This window comes from Macrotis lagotis, chromosome 1 (genome assembly GCF_037893015.1).
Source record: "Macrotis lagotis isolate mMagLag1 chromosome 1, bilby.v1.9.chrom.fasta, whole genome shotgun sequence".
Taxonomy (NCBI): domain Eukaryota; kingdom Metazoa; phylum Chordata; class Mammalia; order Peramelemorphia; family Peramelidae; genus Macrotis; species Macrotis lagotis.
In genome coordinates, this window is record NC_133658.1 from 363,197,615 (window position 1) to 363,221,375 (window position 23,761).

At 43.8% G+C, this 23,761-nt stretch overlaps 1 protein-coding gene across 1 annotated transcript; it reads right to left on the minus strand.

The window, feature by feature from the left end:
* Nucleotides 1–632: 632 nt before the first annotated feature.
* TSPAN17 (tetraspanin 17) lies at nucleotides 633–18,733 on the minus strand. The gene is made up of 8 exons (XM_074212326.1): nucleotides 18,541–18,733; nucleotides 16,205–16,255; nucleotides 15,883–16,029; nucleotides 13,665–13,835; nucleotides 9,143–9,268; nucleotides 4,071–4,118; nucleotides 2,534–2,650; nucleotides 633–1,085 (listed from the first exon to the last, which is right to left on the minus strand). The coding sequence occupies exons 1-8, from the start codon at nucleotides 18,625–18,627 to the stop codon at nucleotides 1,020–1,022; spliced, it is 813 nt and encodes a 270-aa protein (XP_074068427.1). The 5' UTR covers nucleotides 18,628–18,733; the 3' UTR covers nucleotides 633–1,019.
* Nucleotides 18,734–23,761: the final 5,028 nt, after the last annotated feature.

A 23,761-nucleotide genomic window follows, 5' to 3' on the forward strand; every position in this document is an offset into this window, starting at 1 on the left:
AGTAGATAGAACACTGGAGGAGTCAGGAAGACTCCTTCAAATCTGACCTCAGATACTTAATTTAGCTGTGTGACCTTGGGCAAGTCACTTAACCTCATTGCCTTGCAAAAACAAAATAAAAAAGAATGTCCATTATTTCATTTGCTTTTCACATAAAATCTCATTTTACAGCTGAAGAAACTGAACACAGAGAGGCAATGACTTCTTCATGGTCCCAAAGTTATTAAGTGACAGTCAAGATGTAAATTTGGGTCTTTTAGACTTCAAATCAAGTTTTCTTTTACTACACCTCTTCCTGTCTTACAGTTCTGTCCTATGATCTCAGGAAGGATCAAATAAACAAGACTCCTACCTCCTAGTTTCCCAGCCTGGGTAAGGTCAGCATTCATGCAGGGTCTCCCAGTGTGGTACAGTAACAGAAAGAAGGCACACAGCAAGCCAGTGAGGGTGAGGACAGTTTATTAGTCTCCACGGGGTTGGTGGAGGGCAACAGCAGAACCCCTCCCCACCCCAGCATTCCCCAGCACACGCCCTCCTCCCCTCACCCCAGAGACTGCGGTCTGGGTAGCATCAGAGAATGATACTGTCCCTGTTATCAGGACTCTCAGGAACCAGTACTCGATTTAGAACCTTTTATTCTCCCCCCCTACCCCTCATTACATGGAACTGTTTCCATGACAACCAGCCACCCCAGAAGTCCTTGACATCATCACAGGACTTCACAGGGGAGGGAATAGGCAGCTGCGCCCCTCACATTGCCCCAGTATGGACACATACCCACCCCCACTCTGTACAGTTCTCTGTAACCTAAATATAAATACCCTCCCTGCAGCCCCACCCAACTGCAATAACTCAGGGGTGCCAGGGCCATTGAGCCTGGTGCTGAGTGGGGGCTCCTCAAGGTGGGCCTGCTAAAGTCACCCCTGGAGTTCATCCGCTCAGCTGATTGTGGTGCCAGCCAGGGCTTGCCCACCCTCTGAGGACTGGATGCTGTTGGCTCAGAGTCACCCTCTCCGCCCTCACCAATTGGCTTTCACCGCATTGATGTCACTCACAAGATTCTGGGCCAAACAAATGCCAAAGATCTGGAAAATGAAGAGAGCCAAGGGATCAAAGGACAGGTAGCTTGGGGAAACCCTATTTTCTCTCCCCATGGTCCCCACACTCTGGTCCATGCCTGTCTGCCCTACTGCAACAGCACTATGACCTTGAGGTTTTTGCTTATTTCCAATCCATCCTCCTGGGGCAAGGTATCCCGTCTCTCCCACCTTCAATGGTCACAGTAGAGCCCTAGTTTGAAAATTAGGAAATCTATTTGACTCCCATTCAGTCCTTTACAAGCTAAAGTCAGTCAGCTTTCTACAGGTTAGTTTCTTCATCTGTAAATGGGGATATTAATTTTTATCCTATTCTACCTCAGAGTGCCCTTAGAAGAGGCTCTGTGAATCTGAAAAGTGAGGTAGAACCACAGGATGAAGAACTGAAAGGGACCTTAGGGATCCTCCAAGTCCACACTCTAAATTTGATAGGTGATGTAGATGACCTTACATGAGATCATGTCACAGAGTTAGTAAGGAAGAGAGCTGAGAGTCAAACCTGACCCTCCTCAGACCCATTCCATCACCAAAAAATGGGGGCTGCTCTTACAATGAGGATAGAATAGAATTGCAAATCCTTAGCATGACATTCAAAACCCCTCCACAATCTGGCTCCAAATGACTTGCCAGGCTTATGTCCCATGATTCCCCCGCAAAGGAGATGCACCAGCCAAACCAGATGACTCAATGTCTCTAGGATGCCAACCCACTAACTCTGTCTGTAACAATCCCAGCTTTCCCCTTCCCCCACTGATCCTACCTGTCCTCTAGCATCCACCTCAGGGACATCATGCTTTAGGAACTCTTCCATGACCCAGGTCTCCCCCCAATATCTCTCAATCTCCATTCCCCAAAGCAGAAATCTGTCCCTATCAGACTGTTAATGAAGCATTTTCTCTATCCCTCTTTTACTATCTTGATCATGCAGAACTTGCCTGGTTTACTGGGGTGATTGGGGTAAGTCCTTGCCACTCACAGGACTCAAGAGGCCAGCTGGTAGAACAACCCCTCTTTACAGAGAAGGAAATTGAGGGCTAGGGACATTAAGTGACTTGTCCCAACAGATCACAATAGGTAATCAGCCAAAGAGACAGAATCTGAACTCAAAGCAGAAGCACAATAGAAATTGTGCTCTATTTGTAGTCATAGATCTCAGGTCTTGCCACTAATTAATGAAGTTCCTTAACTTTTCTAGGTTTGTTTCTACATCTGGAAAATAAGATTGTTAGACTTAGAGAGTACCTTCCAGTCCTGATCTATCCTACAGGCCTTGTACTCATAAAATACTGTAAGTTACCTGAGGTAGGATTTTAGATTTGACCTCTGCCTGTCCCCCAGGACCCAACAGAAGGAAATGGCTGGTGGACCTGAACCAATCCAAGATCCTTTAGGATTACAGGAGGTACAAGGGATAAGGGAACCCCAGACTGCAGTACCTGGAGCATGGCGATGCCCACGAAGACCCCAGCCACCACAACCAGGTTGTCTTGCAGCCACTTTTCAAACTGGCCCACACAGCCTTTCGTATGGATGAAGCTCTGTTGTTCCAATTCCTTTGAATCAAACACAAGCAATTTAACATGTGTCCAAGCATGTTCATCATGGTTCCCCTACTCACCCTAAAGTGCTTAAAGTACTTTCCTCAAAACTTCTCCTGGTAGGAGGCGGCTAGGTGGAGAAGTAGAAAAAGCACCGGCCCTGGAGTCAGGAGTACTTGGGTTCAAATTCAGTCTCAGACACTTAATAATTACCTAGCTGTGTGGCCTTGGGCAAGCCACTTAACCCCATTTGCCCTGCAAAAAAAAAAAAACCTAAAAAAAAAAAAAAACTTCTCCTGGTAGGAATCATTAACCCCACTTTACAGAGGAAGAAACTGAGGCTCAGACAGGCTCTTCAATTTGCAAGTACCTGACTAAATAAAGTCTTCCGGCCATAGTCTCACCCTAGTCTTCCCCAGCCCTGCAGCTTCAAAGCATCTTTCACAGCAGGGCTTCGGTGATGTTCCTAGAAGCTTCAAAGTGGCTCCCTATTGCCTCAAAAACTTCTTTGTTATTTAAAGCCATTCACAGTCTGACTCCAGCCTACCAAAAGTCGAATTATTCTTTTTCCTGCTAGCCCTACCTCAGTGAAAAGCTTTGTGAAGCTCAAAGTGAGATAAGACCACAGGATTCAGAATTGAAAGGAACCAGAGTTTCTTCCAGGGCAAGACCTCAATGTGCTAGGTAACAAAGGTGACCCTCAGCGTCCTGTTCTCCAGGACCCTCTAACCCCACCTGCACCTCCCCAGAACATTCTAAGCTCCAGGCAGACTGGCTTACTTTGCTGGGCTCCATCCCCACCTTCCCCCAAGGCACAAGAGGTGCAGGAGTTATTGCCTGGCTCCCATGACCATGTTTGCATTTAATTTAAATGTAGGCTCTTGTCAGTGTCTAAATGGTCTTCCACCCTCCTCCCCAACTCCAAGTAGAATGTAAATTCCCTGTAGCCCCTTCAGTTGCCTTCAAAGCCAAAGGAACAAACAGTTCTCATCAACCTATTCCATAAACTTGGGATAAATATCCCCTTATCTCACCAATGAGTTGGAGGCCTGTAGATTACCCTCAACCTAGATAAACCAGCATGACCAACCACTACAAAGCATGCTAGAGCTTTGTGGAGCCACAGGTCAAAGCTGAATGAATCAGGTGGACACCAAAGATGGATGAGCAGTCCTGAAAAGGGTTTTGCAAGCTCTCACATGAAAGTGGATTCAAATAAAGAGAATTTCTAACCAATTAAGGGATAGACAATCCCTCTCCCTTGTCAGGGATGCTTTATGCAGGAATTCTCCCATGTGGTGTAGGGATGCACTAAATAACCTCTAAGTCCTTCTAGCCCTGAGATTATAAAACAGGACCCTTACACTACCTACCTATTGTATCCCCCTCCCCAGCTCCACTACCATTTGTTCTTACTCCCATACTTCCCCCTTACCAGTTTGAGCCGGACATCATAGCCACATTGGGTATTGAGAACATCCTCCTGAGGAAAAACAGACATTAGATACTGGATTGTTGTTCTGTCCTTCAACCAGTAAACAATGATTTACTAAAGTGTCGATGAAGGGTCAGGCTCTTTGCTTAGGAGCTGGGGATACAAATACACAAGTGAGTTAGTAGTTTCTAGTCATCAATGAGTTGACATTTTCCTTATTTCTGAGTTTCAGTTATGCTTCTCAACCTTTTAGAGCCTATCAGACAATACCTCATATGATCCCCAGTTTACCAGTAAAAACTACTGTCATTAGTCAGGGCTCTAGGTTCTGTCACTAATGAATGAAAAGTCATTTATTTTCTAGGCCTGTTTCCTCCCCTGGCAAATAAGAATGTTGGAGTAGATTATCCCTAAGAATTCCTTCTAGCTCTAATCTAGCCTATAGACTATCACTCCTAGAATACTGTCAAATTCCTAAAGTGGAACCCAAGGATTTGTCTAGTCCATCTTCCTTTCAGGATTCAACACAAAGAAATGGCTAGTTGACCTAAACTTAGCTCTCAGTGATAGGGAAAGGCTCACCTGGGTTGGCCAAATATGCCTTATGATCTCAAGAGGTACCACAGGGGTCAAGGGAGACCTTAAGCAGGGCCCAGATTGCATAACTTGGAGCATGGCAATGTCCATGAAGACCCTGACCACTAAAAGCTATCTCTAAGTTATTTGTTACTAGGGCCAAACTGACAAAGGTAACAAAAAGATGGGAACAGGCAATAATAAAGGGATCAAGAAAAAATGAGAACACTAATGTATTGCTGGTAGAGCTGTGAATTGATATAACTATTCTGGAGAACCAGCTAGAGGTATGTAATGAAAATAATTAAAATATCCATAGCCTTGATCCAAGAAGTCCACTATAAGGAAATCTGTGACAAAAAAGGGCCACTAACCATCAAAGTTTTTATATTAGTACATATAGGGGTAGCAAAGAACTAGAAACAAAGCAAATGGTCATCTAGTAATCAGAGACAAACTCTGGTACATGAATGTAAAGAAATATTCCTGTACAATAAGAAGTCACTGACACAATCAATGGCTACAGAGAAGCATGAAAAGTTATTTATGAATTGATGCAAAGTGAAGTAAGAAGAGCCACAGGAAAACAATATACACAAAGAACACAAATAGGGGCATCTAGGTGGCACAGTGGATAGAGCAACAGCCCTGGAGTCAGGAGTACCTGAGTTCAAATCTGGCCTCAAACACTTTAATGATTACCTAGCTGTGTGGCCTTGGGCAAGCCACTTAACCCCATTGCCTTGCAAAAACTTTAAAAAAAAAAAAAAGAATACAAATAGAAAGAACAGTAGACTTGAAAATGAATACTGTGGGGGTGGATAGGCAGCACAAAGGATGCTGGCCCTGGAGTCAGGAGTACCCAAGTTCAAATCTGGCCTCAGACACTTAATAATTGCCTAGTTGTGTGACTTGGGCAAACCACTTAACCCCATTGCCTTGAAAAAACAAACAAAAAAAACCCAAAAATGAGCTATGGAATTATAGTGACCAAGGCTGACCTCAAAACAATATTTGGATGTGAGAAAATACCTCCCCATAATTCTCTGCAGAAGTCTGTTTAGTTCTGCGGAACTCTTTTTTCTTTCTTCCAACTTTATTGTAAGGAATGACTCTGGAAAAAGACTAGGATACTACCCTGGGACACAGAATTGATATAAAGATGAAAACTACAAATAAAATTTATTTTTTTAAAGCTATTGCTAGGTTATCTGGAACTCTTACAAGAAACTTCAAGAAACCTACACATTTCTGGAAAACATAAGTGAAGACTTCGGTTATGTCAAAATACTCCATCTTCTAAGTAAGTCATCTTTACCAAAAAGAGACCTTTCTTTTTTAAAAATCATAATTCAATAAGACTGAATTTTCAGTCCCAAATTTTCTTCCTCTTACCTCTCCCCCACCCATTGAAAAAGGCAAGAAAAAACCAATATAAACATGTTAAATCAAGCAAAACAAATCCCCACATTAGCCAGGGAAGGGAGAAAGAGTGAGAATAAAGGTGTGCTTCAACCTCAAGATTGACTCAAGACACAAATCCATTAGTTCTCTACCTGTAGGTAGATAACATGTTTTATTTTTTTTTATTTTTTATTTTTTTAGGTTTTTGCAAGGCAAATAGGGTTAAGTGGCTTGCCCAAGGCCACACAGCTAGGTAATTATTAAGTGTCTGAGACCGGATTTGAACCTGGGTACTCCTGACTCCAGGGCTGGTGCTCTATCTACTGTGCCACCTAGCTGCCTGATAACATGTTTTATGAGTCCATTGGAATAGTGGTTGGTCCTGTTGATCAAAGTTTCTAAGTCTTTCAAAAATTTACAATATTGTTGTTACTGTAGAAATTGTTCAAGGAGATCCATCAGTGAGACATTAACCTTTTTAAACACAGGCCATGGTGTTAAAGAACTCTGGCTCATTTTACAGTTGAGGAAACTGAGGCAGACAGGATGGAGTGACTCACTGAGGGTCACAAAGGAAGTGAATGAGGTCAGGTATGAACAAGTCTTCCTTATCCTAGATCCAGAGCTCTATCCACTGTTTCACCTAGCTTCCCTTCCTACTACAACACTATCTCTATGCATACCATATCCAAAATTCACCCTTAAGCGGCAAAACCTTTATTCCATGGGGCTAACTGTTCCTTAGTTCTTTGAAGTCATATGTATGAGGGACCAAACACCAGATGGCCTATGCCTGTTTTTGAGTAAATAGTATTAAATGCTTATGATTTAAAAATGATCCACTTCGGAGACCAAGAATATCCTGTACCCTGGGCCTCCACTCCTCAGGGGCTCACCCTATTGGTGAAAGATGTAGTGTAAATATGAGACTCTCATTGGCCCTGCTCAACTCAGAGCTCCCCAACCTGAGTGATCCACCCATCTCAAACCTCACCAGGAGGATGCTGCCAAGCTGGACAAATATATTGGGTTTTTTTGTTTTGTTTTTTTAAGAATTGGACTAAGGAATGTTTAGGCAACAAATCCAGATCTTGATTTCTGGTCTCTTGTGTTTTCTTCAACCAATTTTTAGAATTTCATGGAGGCACTCAGAAGACCTCAAGAACTCAGTTGTAGTTAGATAGCATCTCAAGAACATGTTCACTACTGGACACTATTTCAGGAACATCACTGGTAAGCTGGAAGATACTCCTTAGGGATGTGACAAACAAGGGGAAAGACCTAAAAACTATAACACTTGAAGATTGATGGAAAAATTGGACATATCTGTATCCAAAAAAAGACATGAGAGAGCTTGAAATTTGTCTTCATTCATTTGTGTCATCTGTAAAATAAGAAGCTTGTGCTAAATAATCTCTAAGTCCCCTCCCAACCCTAAAATACTATAATCATAAGTATCTAAGAGACTGCCATGGGGAAGAGGAATTAGATTTGTTTTGCTTGGTCCCAGCAGGCAGAATTAGCTCTAGTGATTACAAGTAGCAGAGCTGTTTTGGTTCCATATGAGGCAAACCTTTTTTATTTATTAGAGTCATCCAAAAGTAGAATGAGCTGCCTTGGGGGATGGTGAGATGAAAAACTCTTATCATGGAAGATCTTTAAGGAGAGACTGGGAAGATCTTTTGTCAAGGATGTGGTAAATAGTGGATCAGACTCAGAGATCCTAGAGGTCACAAAAGATTTCTTCCTATTCTGAGATTAGGGGTCAAGTATCTCCAAGGTGTCTTATTGATTCTAGATCAATCCACCCTGGATCAGACCCTCAATTTTAATTTTATTCTTGGAAAAACACAGAAACTTGACGGTTTTTCATCAGAGGACTCCTCCTCAAAGCCCAATAGGTCCATCCATAAGCACAAAGTCATCACACAGTCTCTAGGCCACTAGATTTTCCACTATCAGAGCATCATTAGTTTGAGAGAATGCTGAGTATAATGGACAGACCACCATCCTGAGTCACTGGATCTGCATTCAATTTTTAGCACCAGCAGTTTCTATTTGTATGAATGGGTAGGTCATGTTTTCTCTTGAGGCCTGTACCTGTAACCACCTCACCTTACAATTTACTACTGTAAATCTTAAAGTGTTAGAGAAATGTGAACTATTAAAATGCTCCCTCACCCCAAAATTGAGATTCTATGTTGTAAGGTCCCCCTCCCAGCCCTATCTATGTTCTAAGGTCCCTTAAGCTTTGTCATTCTATTTTCTAAAGTCCCTCTCCATTTCTGATATGTTGTGAAGTTTCCCTTCCCTACCTCCCACCCCAACTCTATGTTCTAAGGTCCCTTCCCAGCTCCAACATTCTATGTTCTAAGATCTCAGGTTTGCCATTCTATTTTCTAAGGTCCCTCCCCAACTCTGACATTCTGTATTCTAAAGTTCTTCCTAGGCCTGACATTCTACATTCTAAAATCTCTTCCAGGGGGCAGCTAGGTGGCGCAGTGGATAGAGCACTGGCCTTGGAGTCAGGAGTACCTGAGTTCAAATCCGGCCTCAGACACTTAATAATTACCTTCTCTTGTGGCCTTGGGCAAGCCACTAAACCCCATTGCCTTGCAAAATCTAAAATAAAATAAAATAAAATCTCTTCCATGTCCAGGTCTGATATTATGTTTTTAACATGTTCTAAGGTTCTTTCTATTTCTGCCATTCTAGGTTTCTATAAGGTACTAAAGAATAAAGAAGCATGTAAAATTCAGAGTGAACTGGATTTGGGTTTTTTTTTTTTTGGCTTGATTTGTTTTTAGGGGGAGAGTGGAAGGATCTTTGCCCATCTCATGGTGTTTTGCAAACTAAGGTCAAAAGGAATTGTCAGTTTATCTTTCTTAGACCCTCCACCTATAGGGAAAATGCCAACCAGAAATAGAATAGAAAAGCATGCTAATCAGGTATACTCTGGGTAAATGGGAGCTGAAGCTTACAAAGTTGAGGAAGGAGGCCAGAGTGGAAAGGCCACTTCACTCATTCCCTCATTCCGCAAGGCTGGAAAGCCTACCATCATCCCTGCCCACCCTACCCCAGCCCCTGCTCACCGCAGGATCCTTGACACAGCAGGAGAAGGGCACTCCACACCGCTCACGGCTGGGGTTCCAGTCAGTGCAGTTAAAATAGATGTTGAGGTTCCAGTCGCTGGGCCCTCGGGCTCCACAGCAAGACCACTGAGGGGAAGGAGTCCAGATAAGAAAATGGGATGGGAAACCTCCCTATAGCAAAGATCCTTCTCCTCCCCAGGATTCTTGTCCCCTGCCATTATGAGGTACCTGATTCATCCCTGCTGCAATCCATCCCATGGCCTCTGCCCACATCTTCAGTCAAACCTCTACCCAGACCTTTGCCCCTGCCCTGGAAGGAAGTAGCACTGCCCATATCAGGGCAGCAGCAGAGCATGGGAGAAAAAGTCTTTAAAATAGGCCTAAGGCTAGAACTAGATGTAAGCTCCTTGAGGGCCTGGCCCACAGTAGGTATGAAATTAATAAAATTGATTGATGTGGGACTCATTGGGAAAAAAAAGCTAGAAAGCCTCCCTCCTTTTCAGAAGTCAGTCCTCAGGATCCATTTGGCCCATCTAAAGAAAGAGGTATCTAGGATGAACTTTGGGGTGACTTGTGTGCCCAAAGAGGATGTTTTTGAATCTTTTTTCTTCTTTCTCTCCTTGATGAGAAGACAATTAAGTAAAATCAAGGCATTTCTTGATTGGCAGAGGAAAAACCTATATTTGATGGACCATTTAAACCCAGCATTAAATGACAGTGATTTAAAACCTCATGTGGCCTTGGGCAAGTCTCTTCCTTTCTCAGGGAAGAAATTCCTTTATCTGAAAAATAAAGGGGTTAGATGGCCAAAGATGACCTCTGAGGTCCCTTCCAGCTCTAAATGTACAATCTTATAAACCTATGAATTTGTACATATTTTTTTCACTTGAATGAGCTCCACCCAGAGACCCCAGGAAAGGCAAATTCCAAAACCAAAATGAGGGTGTTCAGAGAGATCTTCCTTGATGGCCAAGCAGGAGGATTGGGTGGGACTTCAGGTTTGGAGAAGAGGGGAAAACAATGCAAGTCTTGGGAACCTCTGACATCTTTTCTCTAAAATCCTAGGAATTGTTTGACTTTTGGGAGTCATCACCCCCAGGCCCTTTGGTTTCTCTATTAGTAAAACTGGGATAATAAATACTCAGAAAAATTTGTTCAGGTTTTCCTACCCCTCCAACCCAGGCTGGGATCTTCAAATATACCCTTCAAATGACCTTCCTCTAATTTGTCTGGGGATCATATCCCAGCTCAGTCATTTAATGATCAGTCATGTGACCTTGGGTGACTTCCTCCCCCTGTCTGTAAAATGAAAGGATTAGATGGCCAGAGATTGCCTTGGCAGTTAATACTTCAATATGTTGTAAATAAATGCTAGGAAAACATTCTCAGTCCTCAAAAGTTTAGCCATGTGAGGAAGAAGCAAAGGAGAGAAGTAGGTCCTAGAACTAAAAACCAAGAGACAGTGGTCAACAGGAAGGTTAGGAGGCTCAAGACTGAAGGCTGAAGTCCAAGTATCAGCTTAGTTTGAAAAACATAGAAAGAATGAGTCCATGAATTGAAGGTGAGGGTCACCAATTCTGAAAAGGAGCTAATTATGGATCAAGAGAGGCCTGAGAGGGCAGCTAGGTGTCACAGTGGATAAAGGGCAGGCCCTGGAATCAGGAGTACCTGGGTTCAAATCTGGTCTCAGACACTTAATAATTACCTAGCTGTGTGGCCTTGGGCAAGCCACTTAACCCCACTTGCCTTGCAAAAACCTAAAAAAAAAAAAAAAAAAAAAAAAAAAAAAAAAGAGGCCTGAGATCAAAGGCAGAATCCTCTTAACCTTTTTGATATCCTGAGAACCCTCCACAGAAAAATGCTTGTAAATCTATAAAATACATAGGATTTCTATAAATCCTATTTTTTTTTTATTTTTAGTTTTTGCAAGGCAAACGGGGTTAAGTGGCTTGCCCAAGGCCACACAGCTATGTAATTATTAAGTGTCTGAGGCCGGATTTGAACTCAGGTACTCCTGACTCCAGGGCCAGTGCTCTATCCACTGCGCCACCTAGCCACCCCTATAAATCCTATTTTTAATAAAGTTCACAGGACCCCAGGTTAAGAACCAATGGTCTGCAATTTAGAATTTTATCCTAGGGCCTATAAAACCAGGTATACCCTTTGACCTAATAGTGCCACTAGGTCTGTATCCAAAACGAGCTAAGGAAATAAAAGAAAAGGGACTTATATATACAAAAATATTGCTAGCAGCTCTTTTCATCAATTGGTGGGGGGGGGGGGGTGGCAGAACAAATTGCACTATTAGAAATCCTAAGCAGGATGCTCTCTGAGAAATTTGTAAAGACTTACATGAGCTGATGCAAAGTGAAATGCACTATGTACAAAGTCACAGCAGTATTGTAAGATGATCAGCCGTGAATGACTTGGCTTTTCTCAGCAATACAATGATCCAAGACAATTCCTGAAGGACTTATGATTAAAAATGCTATTCATCCCCAGAGAAAGAACTGATGGTTTCCGAATACAAATTGAAGCATAATTTTTTTACTCTCTGTTTTTCTTGAGGGTTTTTTCCTGGGTCTATGTTTTCTTTCGCAACATGATTAATATAGAAATGTGTACTGCATGACTACACATGTATAAACCTTATATCAAATTCCTTCCCAAGGAGGGGGTGGGGCAGGGAGTAACTCGAGTTTTAAGAATGAATGTTAAAAATTGTTTTTACATGTATCTGGGGGAAAAAAACAAAGTAGTTGTAAAAATTCACAGCTCCACTAATAATGTACTGGTGTGTCTATCTTCTCATAACCTTTTTTTTTTTAGGTTTTTGCAAGGCAAATGGGGTTAAGTGGCTTGCCCAAGGCCACACAGCTAGGTAATTATTAAGTGTCTGAGACCAGATTTGAACCTAGGTACACCTGACTCCAAGGCTGGTGCTTTATCCACTACACCACCTAGCCGCCCTCTCATAACCTTTTTAACCTTGACTTATCGCCATCTTTTTTCATCTTTGCCAGTTTTCTGGGTATAAGATAAAACTTTAGAGCTGATGTTGATTTTTCTTTTTATTGGTGACATAACATTATTTTATATGATTATTAATCATTTGAAATCTTTCTTTTGAGAACTTTACTCACATTCTTCAATCATCTATCTAGAAAAGAATCACTTTTGAGTATGTATGTGTGTGTATGTGTGTATATAAATGTAAAGATTCACTGCTCTATTGGAAGTACTAACAGGAGGCCTTCCAAGCAGAGAAAGATTTGGAATCCTTTCTGGCCTTCATAAAAGCAAAGACTAAGGAGTGAAGGACCTGGAGGTAGTAGGAGGTATCAGAAGAAAAAAAAATCAGGCTATCTTTTATGTCTGATTTACAACAAGGAGACAAGAGCAAAAAATAAGATCAATAGTGGTTAGAGATCGGATTTCCTCCCAAACCCTCTCACAAACAATGGCTGAGGGGAGCTACTGTGTTAGTTTTAAGGCAGGAGCACCAAAATGTGAATCAGACCCAGCTAAACAGAATGACAGAAAAGTTTGGTCCTATGCCCACCTAGCTCAAGAGCCCCAGGACAGCTGTAGAGTAAGAGTTAGTGGCTAAGAGCCACAGAGAGCCCAGTATCAGCAAATACAGAGGGTAAGCAAAGTACTCCAGTGACCTAAAGACTGTACAATGTGTGTGATTCTTCCAGAGGCAAAGAAGGAACTACATGAATGCAAAATTTAGGTTAGTTTCTCTACTGAAGAAAGTAAAAAGGGTAGAAGGAATGTTTCACTATATCTTTTTTGTGTGTCCTGGACCCCCTTTGGCAATCTGCTGAAACTTATGGACCCCCTTCTCAAAATAATGTTTCTAAATGAACAAAACAACATGTACAGGCTTACAGAAGAAGTTAATTATATTGGAAAGCAATCAGCAAAATATTTTCTTCAAAAGACAACTTCTGGCTTGTCAATATGAAAGATTCCTGGAAAGCATGAAATAAGTGTTTTTAGTGAACAACAAATAAAAAGAATGAGGTAGAAATAATTCCTAAACTGTGTCAGAAAGTTGGAGGATAGAAGTCACAGAAGGAAAAAAAAAAAAAGGATTGCTGAACCTTTAGGGATATGTCACATTCTGAGGCTTTTCCAGAAGGGGGGGTGGGGGAGACTTTGAGCAACAGATGATGTGCTATTGGCCTGGAGATGGGTAAATTTCCCAATTTTCAAAAAGAAGAAAAGGATGGGGGGGGTAGGTGGGAGTAACTTTATCATTGCCTTCAAATACAAAGTAATAACCCAAAACTCACATTTCTATAGTACTTTAAAAATTTGTGAAGTTCTTTCCTCTCTTCAACCTAAAAATCTGTTACCTAAACCAAATTATTGCCTGGGATCACAACCTTATATGGGAGATAAAACTGCTAGATTCTTCTTGTGAACCGTCCTCCCTCACTCTCCTAAATCTACCACCCACAATGGAGAGAAGTCAAGGGCAACTAAGACCAAGGTTGAATCTATGATGACTCACATATTCCTGAGCAAAGTCAATGAGGTTTTGCAGGTCGATATCATCCCGATAGGCCTTGACATTGTTGTTGATGAAGATATTAAGCTGGTCTCTAATCCAGTCCTTGAAGACGAAGGCCAGGATTCCTGTGGCCAGCTCCAGAAAGAAGATAAGGCCAAGGAACACTGAGAACTGGAAGGAAGGGGAAGGACAGAGGGGACAGACACAGAATGAACAGATGTCAACTCCACCTTGAATCCTACCCCCAAGCCCTGCACCCATCCAGATCTCGGGGATAAAGGACAAGGGCAAAGGCAAGTTAGAGTAGTGAAAAGAGAGCTAGACTAGAAGTTAGGAAACCTGGGTTCTAGTCTTGGATCTGCCAGTAGCTTGATGTAGATCATTTTTAATCTCTAGGACTGTTTTATCAATTTGTAAAATTAAGATGACCTCTAAAGGCCTTTATAGCTCTAAGAACCAATGATTTTCTATAGCTCCCATCCCTGAAACAGGTGATTCCTGCTCTAAGGTCCACCAAAAGGTTGAAGAAAGAGTGGGGAGAGGGAATCTGCTTGAGATTCAAATTTTACTCCCCTGTTCTTTTCTTAATTTCCATATATTGTCTCCTGTCTGTAGAACCACCTCAGACCCATAGCTAGAGATCAGATATTAATAGCAAATAGGCATAGAAAGGTAGAAGGTGATGGGATTCTTTTCTGCAGCAGCAATAGGGCATTCAGTGGTGAATAAGCCAGGTCTTTGGCTCCTTTCACAGCAAGGGATGTTGTCTTCTATTTTTAAGGTGATGAAAGCCTTGTATCCACACAGCTGACAAAGTGATTTTCCTAAAACACAGGTCTAACCATGTCACCACCTTCCTATTCAATGAACTCTAAAGACTCTCTATTAGCTTTAGGATCAAATCTAAGCACCTGTCCTATACCTGCTCAGTTCAGCGCTGACACACCCTCCTCTTGGTAAGGCACCTTCTATTATTTCACAAATCCTCTGGGCTTTGCCATTTGCCCTGTTACTTGCCCTGTCTAAGAACTACTTGGTCTTTCTATCTGCCACTGATTACACATGATCTCCACTCCTCCCACAATTAGCTGATTTTTTTTTTTAGGTTTTTGTAAGGCAAATGGAGTTAAGTGGCTTGCCCAAGGCCACACAGCTAAGGTAATTATTAAGTGTCTGAGGTCGGATTTGAACCAGGTACTCCTGACTCCAGGGCCAGTGCTCCATCCACTTCACCACCTAGCCTCCCCTCCTCCCACAATTAGAATGTGCTTCTTGAGAGCAAAAATTGTCTGGATTTTACATTTCTATACTGAGTAATTAAACTGGTATTTCCCTTGTAGTATGTTAATAAATATTTTTTTTTCCATTCCATTTATCCTCCCAATGGCCCAGTCAAATTGATATCCTTACTGTTTCTTCAACACAGGACTCCATTTCCCATATCTTTATCCTGGCTGTCCCAAACCTGTCTGCTATGTCTTTGGAAAGCTTCCTCTTGGGTTGGGAGTGAACCTTAGCACCAGTAATTCTGAACCAGTGGTTCCAGAGAAGTGAATCTCAAATTGAGGGTTGGAGGAAGGACTGAGGCTAGAAGTAACTTTATTTGCTAGAAAGAATCAAAGGATCACAGAAAATATCTATAAGGGATCTCTAACTTCAAGGTCAATCTTTTTCTACTATCACACATCATACTATCTCTTCTCCAGGATTAGGGTTTGCAGGGCAGAGAAAAAGGATTATAGGCCAAGAATGGGCCAAACAACTGTAGTGAGAAATGACTTAGGAAATCTAAGGACTGCCTGATCTGGCAAGGGAAAGTTTCCTTTTATATTTATTTCTAATTATATTCTTTCTTTAAAGTTATTTCTATAATTGTTCCAAGCATCTTGGCTGAGCTCCCTGAGTCCAGCATGGATCACTGGTCCTCCCACTTCAATAGGTGATCCCACCTCCAACAGAGGTGTACAATTCTTTAATAAATGATACTGCAGAGCAGCTAGGGGATAAAGCACTGGCCTTGGAGTCAGGAGTACCTGGGTTCAAATCCGGTCTCAGATACTTAATAATTACCTAGCTGTGTGGCCTTGGGCAAGCCACTTAACCCCATTTGCCTTGCCAAAAATAAATAAATAAGTAAACAAACAAACAAACAAACAAATAAATAAATGATACTGCACCTCCCACCCCCAGAGCAGAGGGAATAATCCCTCAGACTTACAAACTTGAGTAAAAAGGTGTTCTCCCGAAGAGCCCCAATGCAGCCTGCAAAGCCCAGCACAGACATGATACCTCCAACCACCACGAAGAACCAGACGGGATCCAGGCCACTCAGGTGGGTAAGTGAGGAGATGTTGGAAAGGACACCCTGAACACAGGATGGCATGAGGGAGGAGGGTTGAAAATCACAGAAGCAGGTCCACCTCTACTCCAAAAAATTATACAAGCTTTGCCCAGGCACCTAATCGCTCAGGGCTTGGACCAAACACCCCTTTCCCTTTCTTCCCTCCCTTGTTCTCCCCTCTCCCCCACCTCATCCTTACCTTCTCCCCCCAGGCCCACAGGCCTATGATCAGCAGCACAGCCCCCAAAAGCTGTAAAAGTAAGAAGAAGGAATTCAGAGTATATCTGTTAGAATCAGGCAGGTCTGCAGATGTGGGCAGCCAAGGCTCCATACTCTACTATCCCCATCTATCCCAACGATGGTCCTGCCTGCCCCAGGCACTCTTTGACTCCAACTTGAGGAATATATATTGAAAGAACAGGGCATTGTCTCCAGGGACTACCAGAAACCTCTGCTCTCCTGCTACCTGGGCCTTCAAGGGTCTAGAGCAAGAGGATCTAAGAGGGAGATAGAAAAGGAGCCTCTCTCCATTAATTAGCTCTTTGTTTGTGTCCCTATTTTAACACTAACTGGTGGAAACTTCTTTCAGAGTTTCAGTTTCATCTCTAACCATCAATGATATTTATGTTCTATAAAAAGATTAAAAACAAGGCAAGTGGGGATAAGAAGAAAAATGAAAATGATAATAATAATGAAAATTAACTTTTATAAAACACTTTATAATTTGCAAAGCACTTTCTCAAAGCAATCTTGTGATTAACAAGAATACTAGCCCTATTTTAGATATCCTCAACAGTCTCAGAGAAGTTAAGTGACCTGTCCAAGGCCACACAAAACTATTTAGTATCAGATATGGGATTTAAACCTTGATCTCTCCTCATCTTTAAGGCCAACAAGAGCTCTTTCCTACCCTTCACTGTCTCTCTAAAATTTGTAGAAATGGAGGTGAAAAAAAAATACTGGCATACAGCTTTCTCATAGTTTCCAGGAATGTGTAAAAACTTTTTAGAGTGCTATGGAAATTAGCTAATATGATTACTATAAACTATACATATTTGCATAGTGCATTGGAGTCATTAAAGGGCAGAACAGCTAGTTCACAAAAGGATGATTTCAACTAGCAACACAAATGAAAGCTATCAAATGAATAGAACAGTCTGAGGGTGCTAAGTCTAACTAAAAAGTCAATACAAATGTCCCATGGAAAGGTGATAAAGATATGGAGAAAGAGGGAGAGATGAGAGAACCTGGAGAGTGCCTGACTTTGAGGGGTAAGGAAACAGGAGTCACAGATGACTTGGCAGAAACTAGGGGACCAAATGAGGGAGCCTCAGGCTTCTCAGTCCATAGGCTACCCAGGAGTAGAGGGGTCAGTTTTCTGCTTGGGTTCTCTCTGAGGTTATTAGAGTACCTATAGACAACCTTCTAAGTAAAGGGTCCAGTATTCAAATTTAGTCATAATTACTTAACAAGTCAGTTGTCTATATGGCCTTGAGGTCCCCTCTAGCCTGTTCCCCCTCCCCCTTTGTAAAGTGGAGTTGGACAGGAAGTCCCTCCCAGACTTAAAATCAAAGATCCTAAGCTGACACCAAGGCTCTCTGCCAGTTGAAAGAACTGGACAAGACCCTTTGTGCCCACTCTCTGACCATTAATCATCAGAGTTGAAGAGGTCCCTCCCATAAGGAGGGTCTTGGTTCAGACTAAAGGAAAAGCAAGACTAAGTGAGGGGAACTGGATAAATTACAATGATAGAGTAAGGGTAGGAAAAATATTGGTATACCAAAACAGGCCAGGGCTAGCAACTGGCCTAGAGAACAGGCCCAGCTCGGCACAGGGGCCACACCTTACCCCAAAACGTGGAAGTGGGGGTAGAGTTGAGGGTAGAGGTGGGCTTCTGCACCTCTGCCTCTTCACCCACCCTGTTTTGGTTGCCTGGGAGAGCCAAGTTCTCCATCCCACTTAAGCCCTACAAGGGAGAAGACACTCTACTCCTAGAAAGAAAATTGGGGGGGGGGGGGGGTAAATCTTTAAATTCCTTCCCACACACACAATCCTTTTTCCCCCCAGGCCTCAAGCAGCCAGCAGGCTGGGTCTTTAAATGGGCCCCTGCAGGAGAAGCCCTCAAGCAGTCTATTTCAGGGGGGGCTGCCCCCCACCCCACCCCTTACTCAAGGAGGGGTTCCTCTAGGCCTGAGGAGTAGCAAGTCTAGCCCACGAGTAGCTGGCCAAGAGTACAGGCGACCCCTCCCAGACCCCTTCAGTCTTCCTTCCCCAGTAAGGAAAGCCAAGTGGGTGGGGGCAGGGCAGCTCCCCAAGAACCCCTGGGAAAGAAGGGGGTGGGGTATAGCTCTTCCCCTCCCCCTTTTCCCAGGGAAGGAAGGGAGGAAGACTCTCCCCGGGAAGCCCAGCAAATGAATGGGGGAGGGTGGTTGGGGGGCAACCTCCCTGGCCCCCCAAGAAGGCCCAGACCGGGGTGCAGTCGGGTCGTCTCTCCCCCTCAGCCCCCCCCCCGGGCCGCACCCCCACCCCACTCACCCAGAAAACAATGTTGAAACCGAATAGGAAGTATTTCCCGCAGCAGCCGACCTCGGGCTCCTGGAAGCGCTGCTGCTTGGCCGGCATGGTGAGCGGCCGGGGCGCCCGCCGCGCGGGGAGGCGCTCGCCCGGCCCGGGGCCCGCGGCCCCGCAGCAGCCCTGGCTCAGCGCCGGCCCCGGGCCTGGGCTGGCGGCCTCGGCTTCATGGCTGAGCCCGCGCCCAGGCCCCGCCCCCGGCCGGCCCCGCCCTCCCCGGCTCCTCCCCCGCCCCTCCCCCCGCCGAGGCCACCTAGCGGCGCGGCCGGCCGGCCCCGCGGGCCCGACTCCGGGCCCACTCCGGGCCCACTCCGGCCCCACTCCGGGCCACTCCGGGCCCACTCCGGGCCCACTCCGGGCCCACTCCGGCCCCACTCCGGCCCCACTCCGGGCCCACTCCGGGCCACTCCGGGCCCACTCCGGGCCCACTCCGGGCCCACTCCGGGCCCACTCCGGGCCCACTCCGGGCCCACTCCGGGCCCGACTCCGGGCCCACTCCGGGCCCGACTCCGGGCCCACTCCGGGCCCGACTCCGGCCCCACTCCGGCCCGACTCCGGCCCCACTCCGGGCCCACTCCGGGCCCACTCCGGCCCCACTCCGGGCCCGACTCCGGCCCCGGGCCGCCGCAGGCCGCCCCCGCTCTCCGGCACAGCCCCCGGGCCGGCCCTTGCACTCCGGCCCGGCTGAGGCTGCCCCGGGCGCCCCAGTCCATGCTCAGGCTTCACGCCCGCCGCCCCGCGAAGCTGGACCGCAGAGTCCCCGGAGCCCGCACAGCCGGGCTCCGCCGGCATTTACGCTGCGTGTGCTCCGGGCCCGGGTGTTTCTGCTGTCCCCCCTCACGGCTAGGGCCGGTACATGCGTCTCTGTTCCCCACATGTAGGCATTTAGCAATGCCTGGGTTCGACGTGATCCCTCCCAAGTTGTCCAGGACAACTGAAGTTCACCAAAGGATGAAAAGCAACCTGGACCTGGGACCAGAAGACCTGGATTCAAATTCTGCCTTTTCCTCCTACTAACTGACTCTGGGCAAGATATTCAAGGGTCCTGGGATCCTCATCCTTGAGATGAGGATAATAACGCCCATATCAACGACATGACAGGGAGGAATACGTACCCTTTAAAATTGGATCTCAGAAATTTTTGAATTGAGGACAGGAGTTCGAATGTGACTTCAGATTCTTGATACTAGCTGTGTGACTTGGGGCAAGTCATTTAACCCTAATTAACTTGCATCCAGTCCTTCAGATTCACATCTGGCCACTGGATCCAGATGGCTCTGAAGGAGGAAGTGAGGCTGGTGATTTAGCACAGACTCCCTCCCCCACTCAAATCCAATTCATGTGCTTGTCATCATATCACTTCCCCAGATGTCATGGTCTTCAAGAATGAAGGCCAAAAATCACAAACATCAAACAACAAACAAGAAGTTATTATTTTGTGAGGAATATGGGAGTGTTTGAGTTCCACGAGAATGTGGGGGGGGGGGGTGGCTAGGTGGCACATTGGATAGAACACCAGCCCTGGAGTCAGTACTACCTGGGTTCAAATCCAGCCTCAGAAACTTAATAATTACCTAGCCGTGTGGCCTTGGGCAAGCCACTTAACCCCATTGCCTTGCAAAAAAAAGAAAGAAAAAAAAAGAATGTGAAGAGAGATTCTAAATTTACATTACAAAGACTGGGCTCTGCCAATGGGTAGGTATGTGAGTTAAGACAAAAGACTTAGGCTCAATCTAATCAAAACCTGAGATTGTCAGGTCTGCCCCTCCTAGTTCTGAGTTAACCTAGGGTCTGCATGTTCCTTTGTTAATGCTTAAGGAAGTAGTTGTTTCTTGCACATTAGTATAGAGAGCAAGGCTGGGGAAACATATGGGGGTGAATGTATCACCTAGCATGTGACTCCAGCCAATGATTGGCACAAAGGGGAGGAACAAAGCCTTTCAAAATGCATATATAACACCTAGTATTTCTGGATTCAGTGCCCCTCTCCCCTTGAGAAAGGTGTGCCATTTATTAAGATGTCAATAAAAAAAACCATCTTAACCACTCTGAACTAAGTATTCACAAGCCATTTATAACATTACTCCTTCTCAGATTCCCTTTCTCTACTTCTGAATCCCGCCCCTTAGTTCAGACCTTCCACACCTCTCTAATCCATCTAGACCATGTGTGTCACCTTCTTGTTCAAAAACTTTCAATAAATAGCTTCCCTCCTACAAATTACCCATACTATAAAGACAGGGTTCCTTCCACACAAGTTTGTTTATTAAATAGATCTGGCATTCTGGACTTTCCAAGTATCTCCTCTGTCAGGTATTTTCAATGGGGGAAAAAGATAAAATGCTCTGGTCTTCCCAGACCTAAAAAATAAGGGGGGGGGGGGATTCCTTGATTCTATGTCCACTTCTAGCTACCATCTAGCCTTTCCTCCCATTCCCTGATAAAATTCTTGAATAAGTTGTCTATCTACACTTCATCCCACCCACCCAATCACACAGGAAATCTCAATGACTTCTGAAACTGCCACAGTAGCAGCATATCTGAAACTGTAGACATTATTGGTCCCTCCTACCTCCACATTCTTCTCCCCCGGGGCTTCAGAGATTACATGTTTTCTTACTTCTCTTTGGTCTTTATCTCTCTCATTATCCAGTGCCTAGGCAATTATATTCACTTACCTCAGTGCAAATAACTCCAAGTCCAATCTCTCAGGTCTGACCAGCCCCCAATCCACACTTCCCAAGATAACCTTCACTCATCCAGTCTTTCATTTTCCTAACTTTAGAATTACCTTTCACTTTCCCCTCCTTTCACTTCCAGACCTTTTCCCTCTCTGAAACACTTCCAATTCAACTGAACCATTCATTCTAGGGGATCATGACCCCATTGTCACCCAAATAGTACAGACCCTCATGGCCAAATGCCAGGAGAGACCTGGATCCTTGAAAGCATTGTGCAGATAAGCAAATCAGTGCTTTAAGGCTTGCAAAGTGATTTACAAATAGTAGCTCCAATCAAGAAGCTAACTACTATTACCTCCATATTTCAGATGAGAAAACTGAAACTTAGAATGGTTAAATAATTTGTCCAAGGTCACATACCTAATAATATCTAAGGCAGAATTGAAGCTGGTTCTCTCCAACCTAAATCTGGCATTGGGGATAAATAAATTTCAAAGGAACATTTGAGGAGAACTTGATCAATAATCCTACATAGTAGTCAAAGAAGAAAAGAAAAACCATCAGAAATATTACTGCCTTCAAGCATGCCCAGATACAAAGGAGGTGAGCACAGAAGATTATAACGCAAAGGAACAAGAAGGGAACTTAAAAATACCAATTAATCCCATTCTAACCAAACATGAATCCCCTCTAGGACATCCAAGAAATCATTCCAAGAAAATCAGGTGAGGCAGCTCTTGGTAATAATAGATCAAAATAAATAGTCCCTGCCCCAAGGAGCTCACTCACTGTGATACCCCTGGGCAATTTTTTTTTCCCTTTCTGGAACTTCATTTTAAGATCATAGGACTATATATTTAGAGCTGAAAATAACATCAGAAGCCATTGAGTCCAACTCCTATTCTTTTTACAGATGAGGAACACTGAGGTACATTGCTTAAATGCCTTGCCCAAGTCATAAATCTTGTTTCTTAGATGGAATTTGAACCTAACTAGTCTTCCTAGCTAAGAGTCTACATTTTTCTTTATTTTTGCTTTTTCTATTGACAAATACAGTTGAACTAAAAACTGACAGAAGCTGCCGTGGTCTGCCTTTCTAGGCCTATAAATTGTCTTTGGCTGAGCAGACATGATTCCTTCCAGTTTCAGAATATTTTGTGGACCTCACAAATACCCTCCTCCAAGGATTCCCAATCTATCTTTATGGACTTTTGCTTGTTTTAGCAAAAAAAAAAATAATCATGTGGTTAAACTGTAAAACACCTAACCCCACCTACCACCAAGTTAAGTCATTCTCTCCACCTAGGTACTCTGTATAAACTGCTCCAGGGATAACCAAGCAGTGTGGCAACACTAGCTGCCACTCCTCTACCCTGATAAAAGACTGCCATTTTGTTGTATTGATGGTTTTCATTTAAAATTCATATCAACACACTAGAGCTGAGATTCAGTCTGTAGGGAATTGTCTTAGAGAATTGCCTGGGGGCACTGGCCCAAGCTCCCACAGACAGTGAGAGAGAAGGCCTGAATAATGTTGAGAATGACAGCTAACATTTTTTACTGTCTACTGTGTACCAGACACTGTACTGTGCTTTACAAACCTTATCTCACCTTCTTTTCACAACAACCCTGAAAGATGGGTTTTATCCACCTTTTACAAGTTAGGAAACTGATGCAGAAGTCAAGTGACTTGCCCAGAGTCACCAAGCTACAGTCTCAGTCTGGATTTGAACTCATTTTCCTAACTCCACATCCTAGGTTCCTGTGTGCCACTGCCTCTTCTTGACTTTTAGATCAGCTTTATCTCCCCTACCCCTTTCTAACTCATCCTTAAATCTTATAAGCCCATGACCCACAAAGCCAAACACCTGTTTCTTTAAAGAAGATAAGTTAATTAGTATCTGCTATTGAGCAGTTTCCTAGAGTTAGCAACTCTGCAGATCAGGAGATATACACATAAAAATATATAACATATGTTCATATATACAAATGTAGATACACATACATATGTGGGTATGAACTATCTAAATCTGATATTCTTTAATTCTATTTTTCTGATCAAAAATTAGTCTCGACTGTTAATAGTTATAAATCTGAATGTTGTCTCGGTGTGTAAAAATGTCAGTCTGCTTCATCAAGGCCTGTGCCTACACATCTAAAATGTTGATTTGGTCTGTGTCATTACTACCTGATCAGCTCAATAATAGCACCAATAAATTCCTTTATCTGGATCAACAAACCACAAGATAAGAGACATCTTGGATGAGAAGAGAGTAAACCTTTATTTGTAAACATTCCTTCTCCTGACTAAATGAGATTCTTATCAATAAGAATTTGAAGCAAATATTATAAGGTTATGAGAGCATCATATTGCAGAACTGTCATCTATGTAAAATATCATTGGTTACTGTAAGGAATGTGGGGTCTTTGACTTCTACAAGAACATAAAGGGAGATTGTTAATTTACATCACAAAGACTGGGGTCTCCCTATGTTGGTGCCTTT